The 10686-nt window shown below is 51.9% G+C and overlaps 2 protein-coding genes across 2 annotated transcripts; both read left to right on the forward strand.

Moving 5' to 3' along the window:
* Positions 1-65: 65 nt before the first annotated feature.
* LOC100548983 (complement receptor type 1) lies at positions 66-4080 on the forward strand (the record flags this gene model as incomplete). The annotated part of the gene is made up of 8 exons (XM_010724169.3): positions 66-291; positions 853-1035; positions 1165-1350; positions 1510-1603; positions 1944-2029; positions 2561-2767; positions 3236-3259; positions 3479-4080. Coding segments are annotated over 8 exons (1050 nt in total), but the record flags the coding sequence as incomplete, so codon positions are not given.
* A 1584-nt stretch (positions 4081-5664) lies between these two features.
* Positions 5665-10686, forward strand: LOC104914481 (complement receptor type 2-like). The gene is made up of 9 exons (XM_010724170.3): positions 5665-5934; positions 6945-7130; positions 7748-7930; positions 8017-8196; positions 8300-8485; positions 9312-9494; positions 9581-9760; positions 9875-10057; positions 10310-10686. Exons 1-9 carry the CDS (start codon positions 5793-5795, stop codon positions 10579-10581), a joined length of 1695 nt encoding a protein of 564 aa, XP_010722472.1. The 5' UTR covers positions 5665-5792; the 3' UTR covers positions 10582-10686.

The following is a 10686-nucleotide window of genomic DNA, read 5'->3' on the forward strand; positions in this document are numbered from 1 at the left end:
TCTTGGCAGTCATTTGTTCATTTGTAGCAGTAGGTAGACCTCAACCTCATGTCTGATGGAAATGTTTTTGTGTTTTCCTACCATTGCTTTCCTGTGCAGTTATTCCCTGTCAGCCACCTCCTGCCATTGAGAACGGACAGTTCAGTGGTGTGCACACAGATTACACCTTTGGGGTAGCTGTAACCTACAGCTGCAAAAATGGGTTTTCTCTCATCGGAAACGCCACAATTCACTGTACATCAGATGACAACCTCAATGGGATATGGAGTGGTCCAGCCCCGGAATGCAAAGGTAAATTTCTTCTTCCTTTCCTTATTCTTTTGCTTTGATTCTCATCATTCTCCCATATGAATTCTTTCCACTCAGCTGACAAACGTGAGAATGATTTGAGTCTAAATGGATTCCACAGTGGTTTCCATAGTCAGAGACAAGGCTTGGTGCAGTGGGTTCCTCAGCACACGGAGAGCTGCTGTGATAACCTAAACTGCGTGAGCATAGGCAGATGAAGACCTCATTGTGGCCTTCCAGTATTTGAAAGGAGAGTATAAACAGGAAGGAGAACGGCTGTTTACGAGGGTGGGTAGTGATAGGACAAGGGGGAATGGTTTTAAACTGAGACAGGGGAGGTTTAGGTTGGATATTAGGAGGAAGTTTTTCGCCCAGAGGGTGGTGGTGCACTGGAACAGGTTGCCCAAGGAGGCTGTGGATGCTGTTTCTTCACGGTGTCTCTGCTCACTGAGTACTTGTGTCGTACCTATGTGCCACTGTCTATAGGAGCTTCTCACGTAGTGGCCCTGGTGACGCTTTTTCTTCTTGTAACAAGTGTTCTTATCAACTTCCCTTCGCTTCCAGTGGTGAGATGTGAAAAGCCAGAAGTGGAAAATGGGAAGAATTTAAATAGCTTTGCCAGTGAGTACACGTATGGGGAACAAGTGAGCTTTGAGTGTGCTCCTGGGCACGCTTTGAGCGGCGCTCAGACGGTTACCTGTGATGCAGACAGTGCCTGGAAGCCACCTCTGCCAACGTGTGACCCACGTGAGTACAGACAGACCTTCTTCCTGAAGCAGTTGCCCTCAAGTCTGCATTTGTGTGCTGCAGATGGTGCAGCCGTGCATGGACCACGTTAGCTTTGTAGCTAGCATTGCTTTTGTCTCCAATTGTCAGGATACTGTGGCCCTCCTCCCAGCATCCCTTCTGCTGAGTTAACAGGGGCTGCAAGCAGCAGCTCCTTGGCTGGAACAAAGCTGACGTACCAGTGTCAGCCAGGTTTCATCACAGAGAATGGGAAGTCACTGGAAGTCACCTGTCTGCTGGACACGACCTGGTCTGCAGGCTCTGCACTGTGCACACGTGGGTACCTCTGCTCTTCTGCTTGGCCATACAAGTGAGCTAAACCTGCTCGAGATGCTGGTTACTCTGGTTGGTGTCCAGCTCTGGGTTTGCAGACACGCCTACAGCTTTCTTGCTGAATTTGCTTCAAGATGTATGACTCAACTTCTTTTTCTCTAGGTCAGCAATGCGCTGCTCCCACAATACAGAACGGGGTTGTGAATGGGGACAGTTTCCTATTTGGGGCAACTGTGACCTTCTCCTGCAACGCTGAGTGAGTTGGGGCAGAAAATCAGGGACTCCAATAGGCTGTGACACCCACCTGCAGTACCTCCTGCCCTGGTTCCCAGTGCAAGATCCCATACAGCTGCATGTTGAGTGTAACTGAGCTGAGAGAGGCAATGCTCACTGAGCACTGGTGCTGGGAACTATTCACATCAGCCGTGCGCTGCCTGCACAGCATCACAGTGCCTTTATTCACCCAAGTGGCCCAGATCCCATTCTGTAGCAGGGGAAGCTCCTGGCTGATTGCTTCCATCCGTGCCCTGGGAGGAAGGGAGAACCATTGCTGGGTTGTATTCTGGAGCGTTGCTAAACCTCCCTCTTTCTTTCAGGTACGAATTAAAGGGATCATCTTCTGCCAATTGCGTGGCAATGGGAGATGGAGTTAAATGGAACGTGGATCTCCCATCCTGTGAAAGTAAGGAAAAGGGAAAGCTGCACCAAGCCTTGGGAATAACAGCTGGGACTGTTCTGGTGTGGCTGTGTGGGGGTGGGATGGGGCTGGGATTTCAGTACTAACTTGTACTGTGAGGCATTATGGGCCTCTCAGAGATGAAGCTGAGGAGGAAGAGCAAAAGTTACACGAAAAGAAAAAATTACTACCTGATTTTTGGGTGGGGAGAGCTTTCCTTCTCTGCGGTTACCAGGGATGTAAGAGCTCTGTCCTCTTAATTTGCTGCAATGCTGAAATTGGGTAATGCACAGTGTGATGGGAAGCTGGGAATGGCTGAAGTGCTTCTGACTGTCACTCCCATGTCTTGCTATGGGCTGAGACTCCAGAGCTGTGCTAAGGGCAGTAGCTGAGTTCTGGTACTTAGCAGGGGCACTCAAAGCATTCCCACTTGCTGCTAGATGCACGGCCCTGGCTGTATTTCCTTCTCCCCGTGCACTCTGTGTACACTTTCAGTTAGGAGAAGCACTCAGTCTCTTTTGTTGCTGTTCCCCGTAGGACGGAGCTCTGATATTCTCTGTGAACAGCCCCCCAGCATCGGCAATGGGGTTCACAATGGCACAGAAGTCACAGCCTTCCTCCAGGGCTCCATTGTGGTTTATTCCTGCAATGATGGCTTCATCCTGGCTGGAGGCAGCACCATTCAGTGCCTAGCAAAGGCTCAGGACCGTGGAGTCTGGAGCACACCCACTCCTGAGTGCAGAGGTGATTATCTCCTGGGGCTGTCTTGCTGTCTTCTCTCTGTTTAAAAAACAAAAAAAACCAACAAAAACCAAACAACAAAACAAAACAGAAAAACACCCTATTTTTACTTTCTCTTTGAAACCTCAAAGAGACAGCTCAGCTCAGAATATACCATCTGCACTTCCTGGAACAGCCCCACTTTGAATCTCATGCTAACAGCATGGGACTGGGCTGTATCACAGCTTTGCAGGTTGATGGGAGTGTTATCTGCTAAAACACAGATGTATTTAACCCCTATGGTGCAGGGCAGTGCAGGGTGATGCAGGGCTCCCTTTCTACACGTGTGCTGGCTTTAAGCTGCTCAGTGCTGTATAATCAGATGTCCTGAAGGGCTCCCTTTGGCTTTGAGCTGCTCAGTGATTTATAATCAGATGCCTTGAAGTGTTTCATGGTTGTGCAGAGTCACATGTTGGCTTTCTTCCTTTCCAGATGGAGCGAGCAGCATCATTGTTGGTAAGTGACATGTACTGCAGGTCGCTGTGCTCCCATTCTTGGGTATCTTTACATACTGATTCTTTATGTGTTTTACTTAAGCAGGCTGAAGAGTCTTCCATAGCAGTCTGTTGTCATGCTTATGTTTTTGTTGCTGTGAAAAAGAGGTGGGGAGGAAGGCGGAGGTGCTGGGAGGAAAAGGGTGAGTGCACAGCCTGAAGTTCCTTTTGCCTCTTGCAGGAGTCCTGCCCCTCCTCCTGGCGATGCTGGTGATGAACTTCTAGATCAGGGCACGGCTGCAGCAGGCAGATGGTGGGATGTGGTTGTGCCCTGCGTTGCCTTCTGGAGAAATCAGCCCTGCAATAGCGACTGGCAGACCTGTGATGGATAAAGATGATGTTGAGCCCTAGAGCCCCCAGACAAGCAGTTGCACTTTTTAGCTGGTGTTGTGCTGAGCCAGTGGCTCAGACGTGTGTGTGGTTATTGCTATGGGAAGTGGCAGTGATGCCAAAGGTTTTTGAACTGCACTGCTGTGGACTCGAGGAAATCAGGCACTTTGGGTACTTCCGTATTCTGATTTTCAGCCACACTGACATAATGCTGAGCCTCATCTCCATTAGGGCTCACAGCTGTCTGAAGTGTCCTGATGTGTGACTGTCTCTGTATGAATGGTTCGTACTTGAAAAGATCGTGTGAGCCGAATACTGTGACACTGAAAGTACTGACAATGTTTGCATAGAAGCACACTGTAGCATTTTCTTCAAGGCCAGTCTGGACAAAACAAGCCTTATAGGCGGGTAATTTTACTGGAGAGAATTTAAATATAAACATCTTGTGACAAATAACTATTCTGACTCTTCCTGTTTGTGCTAAAATAGGTTCAGAAATGGTGTGAAAGTATTTGCCACCTCCCTGCTTGGTATCAGTGCTTCTCTCCAACCGCCCAGAGCTGCCCTTCCTTCCTGCCCCTGGGCCATGCACAGCCTGCAGTGAGCTGCCACCCAGCTGCAGAAAGTCACTCGGTGTCAACATTTTCACTTTCTGCTCAAGTTTGCCCAGCTGTGAGACCTCAGGGCTGCTGTGCTGGTGGGGGGAAAGCAGGGCTGGGCTTCTTGCTCTGCTTGCCTGGGGTGCCTGGAGCACCCGCTGCATGCGAGGTTTTTGCATCCAAAAGGACTTGCAGCTGAGGTTGCACCTGAGGTTGGCACAGAGAGACACCAAGCAGAGCCTTTATTTACTTGTCCCTGGGGAGCAGGGCATAATACCTGCATCCGTCTGTGCACCCCCCTGCAAGGAGCAAGCTGACATCTTGGAGGTGAGGGCAGGAGCTGAAGGCTTCGTGGGGATCCCAGTTATGTGGAATTCAATACTGACAGCTTTGAAATGTGTGTGTGTGGCTGACGCCTTCTGACCCTGTGACTCTGTTAAGCAAAACATGGAGGCTCAGGGCTGTGTCTGAAGATTGCAGCTCTGGGTTCCTCACGATTTACAGCTGGAAAATGGATGTATTCAGAATGCTTATCATGCACTTATTTGTTTCTGCATTTTTATTTGTGCCTTCCTATTAACCGGAACGTGCATCTGTTAAGAGGAAAAAGCACAGAGATCCATTTCCTTGAGCATCCAAACTTTCTTGTAAATAGACTCAGAGTGTTCCTCTTACAGCAGAGCTCTGTCCTGCCCAGCTGGCCCTCTGGCAAAGCAAAGCACTGTTTTCAGAAGTAAATCTTACAAAACCAGAAGTTGCAGGTTGTTTCTCATTCACAAATACGCATTTCACATATAGATGTGTATATAAAGAGATGCATGTGAAAATCTCGTTGTACATACGTGAAAAATGTATTGTTGTAAGCTGCGTGGGTGACCAGAGGATCAGAAAACAAACGGAAAGCTCAGTGCCTTACTGCTGTGTTCTGCTTTATTTTAACCACAGCATCATTGTTTCTGTTGCATAGTCCAGAGTGCATTTTCCAAATTATTGAACTTCATCTTGAAATGACCACGTGCGTCATGGAAGCTGCCAATAAAAGGGATAAGGACAACCTGAGCGCTGTTTGCCCATTGCCTCCTCTGGGTTTAGAACATCCTCTGCCTGCAGCAGTGCTGGGGGAGTCCTGGAGCCCTGATGGTCGGTCTCCAGCTGCAGAGCGGTGCCCCGTTGCCCCCCAGAGACAGTGTCCCAAGCTGCCCCCAGCCCAGTGTGTGGGAGGAGGTGGAAGTGTTCTACTCTGTCCTTCCCTTCCCGTAGCCAGGCAGGCTTAGCTGGCAATGGCTGCTGAGGAAGAACCCTGGCCACTTCCCATAATCAGTGATGCTCTGCAATGACTCCATCCGGCTGAAAGCCCCTCATGCCTTCTCTGTCACAGATACCCCGTGTCCCAAAGCAGGTCCCAAGGGCCCATCCTTCCTTGCATGGAGGGACCAAAATACCATCAGCAGAAGGTCACTGAGGCTGCATAGCCCAGGCTGGTGGCTGCCCACACCCTGTGCGGGAGCCCACAGGTTCCTGTCCCCCAGCCCTGGGAAACCCCACAGCTGCGATTCTTCCTCAGGCATGGGGAACCTGGACCCCCATATCTGCATTGCATCCCCTGGGATCTGCAGTCTGCGCTGGGACCAGAGCATGGTGCTCACCTTCACCCTCAGCATCCTGGGCTGCTCTGCTCTGCTCCTGGCTGCTGTGAGTGGGCAGCAAGGTAAGGCAGGACCTTCACCTTCCTTCTACATCCCTCCTCTGCCTCTTCGCTGCTCCTCTCCATGATCCTCTGGCTTTCCCCAGTGCAGGGCAGGCAGATCCCTTGGAACAGGGGGATGTGGGTGTGCCAGATCCTGAGCATCACAGAGGTGATGGCCTTTAGCTGCACCAAGGAAGGGTCAGGTTGGATGTTGGGAGAAATTTCTTCTCCAAAAGAGCTGTGATGCAGCGGCACAGGCTGCCCCGGGAGGTGGTGGGGTCACCATCCCTGGGGGTGCCCAGAACTGTGGGGATGTGGCACTGAGGATGTTGGTCAGTGGGAATGGTGGGATGGGTTGGACTTGGGGATCTCAGAGGTCTTTTCCAGCCTTAATGATCGGATGCTTCTGTGATTCTATAAAAAAAGCATCTGTCATCTTGGTCAAAGCCTTGCTCCTGTTCTCTGTGTGGGGCAGGAGAGATCTGGGGCTGGCTGGTGCCAGAGTAAAAGCTGTACACCAGCACCTTCCCTTGGCACTTGGCTGAGAGTGCTTGGGCCCTGCAGGTTAATTCTGGATGGGAACTTGGAGCTGAGCTCCTGCAGCAATCAGGAGGAATGTTTTGTGGGGCAGTACCAGGGGATGGGGCACAGTCTTTCATAACTTCTTCTTGGAACAAGGGGCTCGGCCTGCATATTTGAGCTGCCAAAGTAAAGCAGGGCATGAATGAAATATTACTCAAGAAGCCTGTTCCAATAATAGCTTGTGTTTGGGATTTGTCAAGTTGAAACTTGTTGTGATAAACAGAAGTGAATTGGGATGGGGCAGAGCAAACAGACTGAGCTCTGCTGTTGATCTGACAACCTGAGGTGCCCGGAAATCACAGCCCAAACCCACAGAAGCTTGGTTTGCCTTTGCCATCAGAGCTGCTCCCCTGCTGATTTGGGTTTGCAGGCTGATTGGGCAGCGCTGGCACAGCACTTGCAGATCTGAAGGCTGTGTGGCTGAACGTTGCTGTTGTCTCTATTTCCAGTCAGACAGCGCCGATGCCCAGTGCCACACATTGAGAATGGGAGGAGTACTCCTTCTCACTACATCTACCGGCCCGGGGACGTAGTAAGATTCACCTGCAATACGGGCTACAACTTGCAAGGCTCCCACACGAGTATTTGCCAAGCTGACTTCAGCTGGAGCCCACCTTTGCCAGCATGCAAAAAGGGCAAGTGTTCTGTGTGTGCGAGTGGGGCTGCTGCAGGGCAGTGCTTCCTCCGTGTCCTCTCATATTGCTGAGAAAGCAAAGCCAGGATGTCCCTGCTGCTCTTCCAAAAGTGGGAGGGAGGGAAGCAGCTCTGGAAAGACGGGCTGGGATGGGGAATGGAGTTGGCAGCAGCCAGGGCTCTCAGAGGATGCGGAGAAATCCAAGGCTCCAATCCAAGGGGAACGTTGGTGATGTGCTGCTGTGCAACCAAAGGCTGCAGCCATGGGGGACTGCACCATCTGCCTCCCAGGGGGAACTTCTGGATACTTCTGCTTATGGCCACACATGGGATGTTTCCATCTTCCTCCCGGAATGGGAAGTAATCAGAGTTTCCCACTTGAGCTGCTTCTGTGCTCAAAGCGTGTTCTCTGCCTGAGCTGTGATGTGCTGTTTCCCTATTGACACAGGGGAAGGAGTGCCTCTCTTATGAGTGATTTCCTCCGGATGCAACGCGATTGTAATCTCGCGCTGTTCTAATTTAACCAAACACAGAATGAGCAGCAGTCAGGCTATCATCCTGACCATCAACCCTGTGTACAAAATAGTGACTCCCAGTGCAATTTCCTCTCCCCCTGCAGAGGTGATGTGTCCTCAGCCACCGAACATCGCCAACGGGCTGCACAGCAGCCAATCCACGAACAAATTTCTCCCAGGAGCAGTTGTGCACTACAGCTGCAAGGATGGCTTCAAGCTGGTGGGGAATGTCTCCATCAGCTGCTCAGATGTCGGGCGCTGGAGCCGGCCCCTGCCCCGCTGCCAAGGTGGGTGGAGGCAGCCCTGTGGGCACTGCTGCTCTGTACCCGCAAGATGTGGCCCTGCACTGACAACCATATCCATGTTCCCACAGCCATCGGCTGCCAGAGTCCCACAGTGCACAATGGGAAGGTGCAGGCACTCAAGGACACCTTCGAGGCTGGGGAGACGCTGCGGTTTGACTGTGATGCTGGGTATGCTGCAGAGGGCAGCCATCGGGCTCGGTGCCAGCCTGGGGGGAGCTGGGACCCACCAGTGCTCAGCTGTGAGCGAGGTGAGTGCACTGAAGGACCCTGCATGGTTGCTATACAACCCCGTGTCCATCACAGCCACTCATCCCCTTCATGTGCCTCTCTCATTCCATCTCCTCTTTGCAGTTCAGCCATGCCCCATGCCTCCAAAGATCAGCAACGGAGATCATGATGGCCATGGCAGAGCAGAGTTCACCATGGGGATGCACGTGACGTACACTTGCAATCTCGGCTACTACCTGGCTGGCAACGTTGAACGTGTGTTTTGCAAAGCAACGGGGAAATGGAGCCAGCCCAGCCCACACTGTGAAGGTACACGTGTGTGAAGGTCACCCTGTCTGCATACTGTCATCTCACTCTGTGGCCAGCATGGCATGACACATCTGCTGGCCATGGCACTGAGCCTTCAGCAAGGGATTCGATTCTCCTGAAATTAAGTATTCAGTTTTATAGCATGCAGAGAATGAGCTTATACCCACGAGCCCTGAGCTAAGTGTTTCTGAAGCTACAGGTGCTGTACCTCTAGCATTGGGTCTAGCAGCACGGCTCAATCCTGGGCAGTGCAGCTGGGGTTGAGCCATGTGGAGTGCTCCAGGCACAGCCCAGCAGGGACTGCTGCTTCCTCCAGTTAGAGCAGATTTTCCTGTACCAATTCCCTAAGAAATAAATGATATGACAAAGCATTTTAGTGCCAGTGTTTCTGAGTGAAAATAGACCTTAAACTCTGAATATTTCTACAAAAATATAAAGCTAAAAATGGCCATTTGTAGTGCCAACATGAGCCCAAGCCATTTGCAGTCTTCATTTCTGGACTAAGCCCTGTGTTACTGAACCCAGTGCCTGGCCAAGATGCTGAGAGCCACCGGGCCAGATTGAGATAACACACTGGGTCTGCAAAGGCAGTTTCAGGATGAGGCTGGTTGGGCTTCATTAAATCAGCTAACATTTCCTTGTCCTGAAAGGAAAGCCTGGGCAGCTGCAGCGGGCAGAAGGGACACAGAGATGTGCAGGACACTGGATACCAGCCCTCTGCCCCACCTTCACCTTTTCCATGCTGCCTGCTGAGCTGCTTTGAGCTGCACATCCCCACAGCATCGCTTGTCCCACATCCCTCATGGCTTTTCCAATTCCCCTGCAGAAGTGACGTGTCCTCCGCCACCGAACATCGCCAATGGGCTGCACAGCAGCCGCTCTTCTGCCAGGTTCCCTCACGGCACCGTTGTGTACTACAGCTGCAAGGATGGCTTTGAGCTGGTGGGGAATGTCTCCATCAGCTGCTTAGATGTCGGGCGCTGGAGCCGGCCCCTGCCCCGCTGCCAAGGTGGGTGGAGGCAGCCCTGTGGGCACTGCTGCTCTGTACCCGCAGGATGTGGCCCTGCACTGACAACCATATCCATGTTCCTACAGCCATCGGCTGCCAGAGTCCCACAGTGCACAATGGGAAGGTGCAGGCACTGAAGAACACCTATGAGGCTGGGGAGACGCTGCGGTTTGACTGTGATGCTGGGTATGCTGCAGAGGGCAGCCATCGGGCTCGGTGCCAGCCTGGGGGGAGCTGGGACCCACCAGTGCTCAGATGTGAGCAGGGTGAGTGTGTGCAGGGCCAGGAGGACCCTGCAGGACTGCCACCCATCCCAGTGCCCATCACAGCCATCCGCCCTCTGCACGCTCCTCTCTCATCTCCCTGTCTGCTCCCTGCAGTTCGTCCTTGCCCCATGCCTCCAAAGATCAGCAATGGAGATCACAACCGGCACGGTGAAGGCTTTTTCACCACGGGAATGTCTGTGTCATACACCTGTGATCCCAGCTTCTACCTGGTTGGGAATGCACATGTGGTTTGCAAAGCATCAGGGACCTGGAGCCAGCCCAGCCCACGCTGTGAAGGTGTGTCCGTGCTCACTGTGGGCAGACCCCCCCCCTCCTACTACCTCCAGGTCCTTATAATTAATCCCACGTGAAGTGCTGCATGGTGGAAATTAATTTCAAACCCTTCTATTATCAAAGCAGGGCTAGGGATGTTTGGATAACGCCATGTAGACTTGTGCTGTTGCACTATTAGCAGCCCGTGGGTTTGGGGTTTTTATTTGCTTATTTTTACTCCTTTTGCTCATCATTTCTGCACATCTTCCCTTCCAGCAACCATCTGCTTAAAGCCGGATATACAGGATGGGTGGGTAGTTGATGATCACGGACTCATCTATGCGCCGGGGCAAATGGTGACGTTTCAGTGCCAGGAAGGCTACAGCTTGCGGGGCAGTGCTCAAGCCCTGTGCCAGGAGAATGGCAGCTGGGACCCCCCAGTGCCCCTCTGTGATCCACTCCACAGCTCCGTGCTGCCCAGAAGGGCTGAGAGCTCAGGTAACGATTCTGGAGCTGCCTGGGGTGGGTGGCTGCTTGCTAGCCCCTAACCCAGCAGTTAAATAATGTGTTAAATCCTGTAAGAAAGCAGAAGATTTAGTTATCTGCTGGGAACAGGAGCCTGAAATCTGGAATCCTTTGGGAAAAAAAAAAAA

This window comes from Meleagris gallopavo, chromosome 28, assembly GCF_000146605.3.
Source record: "Meleagris gallopavo isolate NT-WF06-2002-E0010 breed Aviagen turkey brand Nicholas breeding stock chromosome 28, Turkey_5.1, whole genome shotgun sequence".
Lineage (NCBI taxonomy): Eukaryota > Metazoa > Chordata > Aves > Galliformes > Phasianidae > Meleagris > Meleagris gallopavo.

Bases quoted from the DNA above. Each gene is read 5' to 3' on its own strand.
- LOC104914481 (XM_010724170.3), top strand. From the start codon at position 5,793: ATGGGGAACCTGGACCCCCATATCTGCATTGCATCCCCTGGGATCTGC. The intron at 5,935-6,944 runs GTAAGGCAGGAC...CTCTATTTCCAG, and splicing joins TGCTGTGAGTGGGCAGCAAG to TCAGACAGCGCCGATGCCCA. The intron at 7,131-7,747 runs GCAAGTGTTCTG...CTCCCCCTGCAG, and splicing joins TTTGCCAGCATGCAAAAAGG to AGGTGATGTGTCCTCAGCCA.